The sequence below is a fragment of the Oncorhynchus gorbuscha genome, linkage group LG09, assembly GCF_021184085.1.
Source record: "Oncorhynchus gorbuscha isolate QuinsamMale2020 ecotype Even-year linkage group LG09, OgorEven_v1.0, whole genome shotgun sequence".
Taxonomy (NCBI): domain Eukaryota; kingdom Metazoa; phylum Chordata; class Actinopteri; order Salmoniformes; family Salmonidae; genus Oncorhynchus; species Oncorhynchus gorbuscha.
Window position 1 is genome coordinate 35,837,320 of NC_060181.1, and position 10,130 is coordinate 35,847,449.

The following is a 10,130-nucleotide window of genomic DNA, read 5'->3' on the forward strand; positions in this document are numbered from 1 at the left end:
AGCTTCACAATGCCATACAACTCTCCTTCCGTGGCCTCCAATTGCTCTGAAATACAAGTAAAACTAAATGCATGCTCTTCAACCGATCACTGCCTGCACCTGCCCGCCCGTCCAACATCACTACTCTGGACGGTTCTGACTTAGAATATGTGGACAACTACAAATACCTAGGTGTCTGGTTAGACTGTAAACTCTCCTTCCAGACTCACATCAAACATCTCCAATCCAAAGTTAAATCTAGAATTGGCTTCCTATTTCGCAACAAAGCATCTTTCCCTCATGCTGCCAAACATACCCTTGTAAAACTGACAATCCTACCGATCCTCGACTTTGGCGATGTCATTTACAAAATAGCCTCCAATACCCTATTCAATAAATTGGATGCAGTCTATCACAGTGCCATCCGTTTTATCACCAAATCCCCATATACTAACCACCACTGCGACCTGTACGCTCTTGTTGGCTGGCCCTCGCTTCATAGTCGTCACCAAACCCACTGGCTCCAGGTCATCTACAAGACCCTGCTAGGTAAAGTCCCCCCTTATCTCAGATCGCTGGTCACCATAGCAGCACCCACTGTAGCATGCGCTCCAGAAGGTATATCTCTCTGGTCACCCCCAAAACCAATTATTCCTTTGGCCGCTTCTCCTTCCAGTTCTCTGCTGCCAATGACTGGAATGAACTACAAAAATCTCTGAAACTGGAAACACTTATCTCCCTCACTAGCTTTAAGCACCAGCTGTTAGAGCAGCTCACAGATTACTGCACCTGTACATAGCCCATCTATAATTTAGCCCAAACAACTACCTCTCCCCCTACTGTATTTATTTATTTAGCTCCTTTGCACCCCATTATTTCTATCTCTATCTCTACATTGCACATTGTTCCACTGCAAATTCCAGTGTTTTACTTGCTATATTGTATTTACTTTGCCACCATGGCCTTTTTTTGCCTTTACCTCCCTTATCTCTTTACCTCCCTTATGTTTGTTTTGCTCCATGTGCAACTCTGTGTTGTTGTATGTGTCGAACTTCTTTGTTTTATCTTGGCCAGGTCGCAATTGTAAATGAGAACTTGTTCTCAACTTGCCTACCTGGTTAAATAAATAAAGGTGAAATAAACTTCCACTCCACTGAATTGCAAGCTAGTGATTGCTTGGCAATTATTGCCGTTAGCCACTGATTCCTTCCAAACCACTCATTGTTGAATTTGCAATTTCCAACTTGTTGTGTAATGTTTATGTCCAATGGCCGATGAGCACCGATACATTTAGCTATAATTTCTCTTCATATGACTAGGATTGAAAAGGATTTGCCAGTAGATTGTCGACGGGACTAAGATCAAATTGTATTACACTGGCTACGACGCTCCTCGGATGTGGCAGGGCTTGCAAACTATTACAGACTACAAAGGGAAGCACAGCCAAGAGTTGCCAGATGAGCTAAATAGCTTCTATGCTCGCTTCGAGGCAAGTAACACTGAAACATGCATGAGAGCATCAGCTGTTCCGGGTGACTGTGTGATCAAGCTCTCCGCAGCCGATGTCAGTGAGACCTTTAAACAGGCCAACATTCACAAGGTCGCTGGGCCAGACGGATTACCAGGACGTGTGCGTGCTCAGTCCCCTCCTGTACTCCCTGTTCACTCATGACTGCACAGCCAGGCACAATTCCAACACCATCATTAATTTTGCTGAGGAAACATCAGTGGTAGGCCTGATCACAGACAATGAAGAGACAGACTATAGGGAGGAGGTCAGAGACCTGACCGTGTGGTGCAAGGACAACAACCTCACTCTCAACGTGATCAAGTCAAAGGAGATGATTGTACAGGAAAAGGATGACCGAGCACGCCCCCATTCTCATTGACAAGGCTGTCAAGGAGCACGTTGAGAGCTTCAAGTTCCTTGGCGTCCACATCACCAACAAACTAACATGGTCCAAAAACACCAAGACAGTCGTCAAGAGGGCACGACAAAACCTATTCATTTACATTTACATTTACATTTAAGTCATTTAGCAGACACTCTTATCCAGAGCAAATTGGTGCATTCACCTTATGAGATCCAGTGGAACAGTCACTTTACAATAGTGCATCTAAATCTATTCCCCCTCAAGAGACTGAAAAGATTTGGCATGGGTCCTCAGATCCTCAAAAGGTTTTACAGCTGCACCATCGAGAGCATCCTGATGGGTTGATTCACTACCTGGTATGGCAACTGCTTGGCGTCCGACCGCAAGGCACTTCTGAGGTCGTGCTTATGGCCCAGCTTCTACCCCCAAGTCATAAGACTCCTGAACAGTTCATCAAATGGCTACCCAGACTATTTGCACCCCCCCATGCTGCTGCTACTCTCTGTCATCATCGATGCATAATCACTTTAATAACCCCACCCGCATGTACATAATTACCTCAAGTACCTTGACACCAGTGCCCCCGCACATTGACAAATTTACTCTGAACTGGTACCCCTGTATATAGCCCTGCTGTTGTTATTTACTGCTGCTCTTTGATATTTTTTTTTATGGGGGGGTATTTTCTTAAAACTGCATTATTGGTTTATTAAGGGCCTGTAAGTAAGCATTTCACTGTAAGGATGTTGGATTCGGCGCATGTGACAAACCAAATTGGATTAAATTTTATAACGTGATTTGACATAATTTTATCTGTGGCCTATGACCTTGAGCCTTCTTGGATGGGCACTTCTAATGTAACTATGGCAGCACCCAGGGGCTTGAAATTTCGAGCTCTACCTGCAGATTTTGCAGTGACATAGTGTCCCCATGAGTGGCAGAACACTGAGCCAATCACGATGCAACTAGAGAACATTACCAACCCCTACACTCCATATTTTCCGCTGGCTGCCCCACCACCACAGAAAGCACTGAGCTAGGCTGAAACACCTGCATGTTGGAGCTGCCTTACTCAAGAAACCATGTTTGTATGGGGCTTTATTAACTCAATAAAATATTTGTTTTTTACATTGTTTGAAAACTGATATGTGACAGGTACTAATGCCAAAATTAATGCAAAACAGGCCCCACCTGCCCTGAATGACAGGTCGCCAATGCAATACATATAGGCCTAGGGTAACATATAGACAGTACATATAGGCCTAGGGTTACATATAGACACTACATATAGGCCTAGGGTTACATATAGACACTACATATAGGCCTAGGGTTACATATAGACACTACATATAGGCCTAGGGTTACATATAGACAGTACATATAGGCCTAGGGTTACATATAGACACTACATATAGGCCTAGGGTTACATATAGACATTACATATAGGCCTAGGGTTACATATAGACACTACATATAGGCCTAATATAGACATTACATATAGGCCTAGGGTTACATATAGACACTACATATAGGCCTAGGGTTACATATAGACACTACATATAGGCCTAGGGTTACATATAGACACTACATATAGGCCTAGGGTTACATATAGACAGTACATATAGGCCTAGGGTTACATATAGACACTACATATAGGCCTAGGGTTACATATAGACATTACATATAGGCCTAGGGTTACATATAGACACTACATATAGGCCTAATATAGACATTACATATAGGCCTAGGGTTACATATAGACATTGACTCTCGCTCCATCTGTTGGAGGCTTGAAATAACAAAACTTTTAACTGTTGCCGAAAATTGTAGCCGAGACATACTCTGTCATATACCATTTTTATTTTATTGTTGTTCGTTTTGCCTTTTCAAGCGCTTTGAGATTCTTTCTGTAATGAAAAGCGCTATAGAAGTTGAATAAATGAATGAAAATGACACTGCAGTTGGTGAATGTATTGTTTGTAAGGTAAATGAGCATTAGACCTCAGTAGACCTTAGATTGACTAGTATATGAACTCTGTATTTCCCTTGTTCCTCTGAGTTTTTGATCATCTCCATGGTGTGCTTATTGTTTTCTTATAGAACGTGTTTGATGCACTAGTGCATGTATTGTCTTTTACGCGCAAAACTGTGATAGATGATCCTTTACGCACTTCCGTTGTATACATTCCTGTGCATTTATTTTTCATGTTGCCTCTATACATTAACGTGATCATGTTATATTTATGTTTTGTACATAATTTATTTTCCTGACATGCGACATTTACTTGCCCCGCCACATCAGCTTCCCTCTACAACGCTGCCCGAGGAAGAGTAGTAGTCAAAATGCGTGCAGTTGTTCGTCCTGATGTATAATGCTGACTGCTGCTATATGTATTATTTTGTAAATATATTCCATAAAAGTTTACTACAACATACTGGCCTCCTACTCGTCTTCTTTTTTAGATAAAAAAAAATGAACACTTCTTTTTTTCTTAAAATTGCGTTGTTGGTTAACGGTTGTAAGTAAGCATTTCAAGGTGACTTATGTGGCAAGACCAGACGTGACATAGTACATGTAAATCCGGGATACTCAAATTAGTATGATACTGTATGTTTTGTTTGATATGGTTACATAGGACAGATGGTTGGTTGTATAACCCGAACACCTAGCAACCCAAATGTTTGTGTAAGGTCAATGCATTTTGATAGTCTATACATGAGAGCTTTCCTTTGCCATACTTTTCAATCTCGATATGCTGATAAAACTACATGCTGTTTATTTGTGCTTGAGGTTTGCTCATTCTGGTAAAATGTGATTAAAAGGAAAACAGGAATTTACATGGATGATATACGTTGAATGGTGTTGTTGGAGCTAAGAGAAATTACTTAAATTGGCAGACAGGTGAAAACTCATGGAAGATAAACTTGTGTTTGGCATTAGTGCTACAATGGTTTAAATTAAAGGGAAAGAGTCATGTACTCTGAAAGACTAATTACCCATTCTTGGCTTGGGGGTGATTATGAGGTCTTGTGTTTTCAGAACATCAAAATCAGTAGAGTGTTTTTAATAAATATTTTCATGGCTGGAAAATAAAATACAAAGAAACAGATCATGATGATACTGTAATGTGGAGAATTTACACTGCATGTCTAATGGCCATGGTAACATTTACCATGAAGAGCAATGTATCAGCAATGCAATGTTACTGTACTGTCATCGTGACTTAACGTTTCAACTAGTAGTACTACTGGCAGTAGTTTATCCTGTAGGAGAATGTGAATGTCCCAGTACTGTGGTAAAGCAAATTCACTAGTTTGATTTAAAAATGTTGATTGACATTCAATCCTTTTGACTTGTAATAGGAGACGTGTAGTAGCTACACTACCGTATTCTTCATGCACACAAGCTGTACTCACTGCACCTGTGCTCTGACTGAACAAATCATGGAAACACTTAGCTACACTGCTAACCTCATGTGATATGTCAACTTTTACATTATGAACATGTGCTCCTGTAACACAAAATACACAGATGGGACATCATCAAATGTAAGAGGATGCATATATTTTCAAAACATTGCATATTTCAAAATGCTGGATGTGGCCTAGACCATAGGCCTATAGTATCATCACACCATTCGCTAATCATCAGTCGAGCCCTGCGATAAACATATTTTTGCCCCCTCAGTTTTTAAGCTTGCCCTCCCCCACCTTCCCCTCAGCAACCAGTTCAGTTTACATCTCTGGCCTTTGTGGCTGAAGTGGTTTATTTTGCAACATTAAGGAGAAGCCAGTGCAATATCCATGCATTCTGAAGTCACTGACACCCACAGGGTTACACTGCTGCCCAAGCTGTCTCACGAAGCGCTCTGTACCAGTAATGGTGGCTGTAGTGAGGGTAAAGTGTGAGAAGATTGTGTGTGAGTGACTCAAAGGAAGATGTGTTAGATAAAAAACATTACAGAGCAAGAACATCATTGAAGATATTACCGTCCAAATAAAATTAAACTACGTCTTTCAACCATATGAAATCATCCTTAAATATTTTTTACTTGAAACAGAACCACATTTGGCATTATCAAACTCCTAAAACTCCTAGTTTTTGCATTCTAATGCTAAAACCACCAACTGACTTGTCACCCAATTACAACAGAGGAGAATGTACTTTTTTTTGTTGCATTGAAATGTGGGGTTTGCCACTAAATATTCTGTGAAAATGACCAGCAGAAAAACCTCAAGGTACCCAGCAGTGTATTTAAAGGCTCTTCTCTCTCATCCAGTATAGAATCAAGAAACAACTCTCTTCGTTTTACATCTCCAAGAGAAAGAGCACATGGTATGTTATGAAGTCTCAATTTTTATACATGTTATCTTTTGATCTCTAGTCATAAAACCTGAAGGACAACAATTCTTCATACAGATCTGGATGTCATAAGGTGAACGCACCAATTTGTAAGTCGCTCTGGATAAGAGCGTCTGCTAAATGACTTAAATGTAAATGTAAATGTTAAGGTATATTGTCCTATTTCTGAAAACTTTATTTCACGTGCACTGTACTGTAATTGATAAATACGTAGTGCTTGGAACAGCAATACATTTCACTGATCAAATGGATTAGTACAACACATTTACTCATAAATTACCATTACAAGCTCACTACAGTGTGTCCCTACAGTGTGTGGTGGCAGGTAGCCTAGCGGTTAAGAGCATTGAGCCAGTGACCGAAAGGTTGCTGTTTCAAATCCCAGAGCTGACGCTGACTAGGTGAAAAATCTGTTTTGATTACTTCTACTTACTTTGATTTTGATTACTTCTACTTTTTTCTATTAAGAGGGTGATGAAGGAGCTGTGTCTACTTCTACTGATCTGCTGGGCAGGCACACTCCAGTGCCTGGCAGAGAGTTTGAGGGGAAAGATTCCTGGCAAGCCACAGGAATGTGAGCAGGCCGAGTTTGTCCCTGGTTACAACCTGGCAGGGGAAGGTTTCGACATTGTGAAGATGCAGCGAAAAGGTTCTTATGTGATCGACATGGAAAATTGGGAGCGGGAGGGAGACACTTGTGAGTTAGCTGTCAATTTCTATTTGGGTGGAATAAAACAGAAGCTTCCAGCAGCCATGGCAAACTGGAGAGCCCTCACCGACTGCAAGTGGGAGGTCTCAAGCAGCATCTATGAATCCAGTGAGTCCCTCATTAATACCACAACTTCAGCCGTGACCAACAACTGGAAACTTGGCTTGGACCTTGAGATTCCTGAAGAAAAGTTCAAGACCATCATTGGAGGGACAGATTCCAGAGAAGCAACATATGCCATTGCAAAGTCGAAGCAGGACAGATACAGTTTCACCAGGCATGAAGTCCATTGTAGCATCTACAGGTGATGAGCTCAACTTCAGTGACTAAACTAAAAGATTCTTAAATAGGCTGTAATATGAGGCTAATATAATGTTTTTCATGAATATTGTGTATCAATTGCATGATAAGTTCACATATAATACCATCACATGCTTACCAATTGCGTTCAACTTAACTGCTATTAAAAACTAAAACACAACCGATTATTGTTAAATGTTAACCAAACCATTGTCACTTTTTTCCTCAGATATAGCCTGGTTGAAGATCCTCCTCTTCACAAACAATTTCTGAATTCGGTGAAGAAGCTCCCCACTGTTTATGACCTCAAGTCTAAGCCGGCCTATAGAAACCTGATAGACACATACGGCACTCATTTCACCTCTCAAGTCAACCTGGGAGGGAAAGTGAGCGCTGTAACTTCCATCAAGTCTTGTCAGGCGACTATGAACGGAGTGACAGTCACTGCAGTGAAGGACTGTCTCGATGTCGAGGCCTCCTTGTCATATCAATACAGCGCTAGTTTGACCGCCGAGCTTCACTACTGTAATGAACTAAAGAAGAAACTTGGCACCAACCGAAGTTTCAGCAGCATGTTCAGTGACCGCCACTCGGAAATTAAAGGAGGGGTAGTAAATGGAGGCGACCTGCTCTTCTCAGGTGCATTGGACGCAAACGCCTACAAAGAGTGGCTGGAGTCTTTGAAAACGATCCCTGACGTGGTGCACTACTTCCTTAAGCCCCTTCACTTCCTGTTGAAAAGTAGACATCCTGCTCAACCTGGGCTGAAGAAAGCAGTGGAGGAGTACATCCTTGAAAACGCCCTGATCAAGAAATGCTCAGAGTCCTGTCAGATAGGTACGAGGACCAGCCAAAGGGATCACTGTGCCTGTGTCTGCCACAGTGATCAGAGCATCAAGTCCAACTGTTGCCCTGCTGGGAAAGGCCTGGCCAGGCTACAAGTCTATGGTTTGAGAGCAAAGGGACTATACGGGGACATTTCAACCGAAACGGATGGTTTTGTTGAGATCTCATATGATAAACAAGTCAAACTCACTGAGGTGATCAACGACGACGACGATCCCGTTTGGCCAGAGAGCTTTGAATTCGGACCCATCCATATCAACTTTGCCACCAAACTCACTTTCAAGGTGTATGACACAGACGGAGTTGTTTGGAACAAAGATGTCCTGGGTGAATGTTCCTTTGATCTGCGTAGAGGAAATGTGAGTGACGTCTGTGTGTTCAAATATGGCACATTCTTCTTCTCCTACACAGTGCAATGTGCTCCCAGCCTTGGAGGCTCACGCTGTGAAGAGTACATCCCCTCTCCTATGAGCGCCTCCCTGGCAAAAGTCTTCCACTCCAGAAATGGCATGCTGGCTGGGGAGAATTGGCGACTTGAGTTGGGCAGGAATCGCACCAATGATGCGGTTGACAAGGTTGGCTTAAAGAGATGTCATGGTGAATAAGGCATGAGGTGAGCGACGAGTTGGTGACTGCTTCGCATTGCATAGTTCAGCATTTCAGATGGTCCCTTTGGCCACAGGCAGGATCATGGTTAGATGATTCATGTGAAATGTAATGTTTTAGCTTTTTCTTTGTTCAAAGTATAATATAATTATAATTGCATTGGATTTGCTTTACAATTTTGACGTGACAGATATTGTGAAAATGTTTTTAGCAGCTCATCTTGTATTAGTTGTATCATCTTGTACCAAAATATAATTCCCAATAATTAAATCTAAGGCTTTTGCTATACATATATATATATATTTTTTTTTAAAGGTATCTCTAACCACTAGAATGTCATGGTATTTTTTTGAAAATAGTGTAACTACCCAGAATGCGAATTATACCGTGACATTTGGGGTCCATATTTTTTTCGCGGTACTTCCTGAAATTGTTTCATGGGCCTCAGTGGTGTGTATTCATTACCAAAGAAATAAAATACAAAAGCATGTATCTTTCGTCTCTCTGTGTTTCATAATTATCCTTCAATTTACAAGAGGCTGAATGTATCTAACAGGAGAAAGCATCTGAGCGAGTGAAACAGCGCCCCTCTGTCTCTCTACATGTAGGCCATCTATCTGATGCTGTCTGGTCCAAACGAGTATGACATGTTTGCCGCCTGTAGCGTTGACGGCAAAGGAAGCCAGCGAGCATCTGACCGCACTTGACAAAAAAAGTATAAAACAAAAAAGTATTAAACGTGCTAATTTTACCAATCTCATATGTATATACTGTATTATATTCTACTGTATTTTAGTCAATGCCACTCCGACATCCTAACATTGATATATTTCTTAATTCCATTATTTTACTTTTAGATATGTGAGTATTGTTGTGAATTGTTAGATACTAGTGCACTGTTTGAGCTAAGAACACAAGCATTTCGCTACACCCCCAATAAAATCTGCTAAAAATGTGTATGTGACCAATACAATTTGATTTGATTTGATATCACGGTCGCAAGGCATATGAATTAACAGGTTATAGAGCAAACAACGCAATTATCCCAGCACATAGATAGTAACAATGGCTTTTTGGGGGAAGGGTGGTGATTGGCTTACCCGGTGATTTTACCTGACATACCGCTACTAATGGGCCTAGTAGTAAATATGTAATGGTTTTGTACACCAGGTTCAAACAAGGTGAATATACAATATTTTTGGTTATAGAAAACAGATTTCATAGTGGTTTAGATGGTACAATAATTCTCTACACTATACATTGCTTGTTTTGTCACAAACTGAAATTAGGCAACCAGGAAATGGAGGAGCGATTTCTACATATTGCACCTTAAAGACTGTGGGCTCTAACTTCATGCAGCACTAATGGGACATTTTAAGACCCACAAAAAGCAGGTCTTAAAGGTACTGCAGTTGATAAGGGCATGTATTTTGAGCTTTTCCAGCCATGACGC

At 41.2% G+C, this 10,130-nt stretch overlaps 1 protein-coding gene across 1 annotated transcript; it reads left to right on the forward strand.

Annotated features, from left to right (window-relative positions):
• The first annotated feature begins 6,058 nt into the window (after nt 1-6,058).
• Nucleotides 6,059-9,169, forward strand: LOC124043463 (perforin-1-like). The gene is made up of 3 exons (XM_046362076.1): nt 6,059-6,189; nt 6,685-7,229; nt 7,455-9,169. Exons 1-3 carry the CDS (start codon nt 6,187-6,189, stop codon nt 8,674-8,676), a joined length of 1,770 nt encoding a protein of 589 aa, XP_046218032.1. The 5' UTR covers nt 6,059-6,186; the 3' UTR covers nt 8,677-9,169.
• The last annotated feature ends 961 nt before the right edge of the window (nt 9,170-10,130 follow it).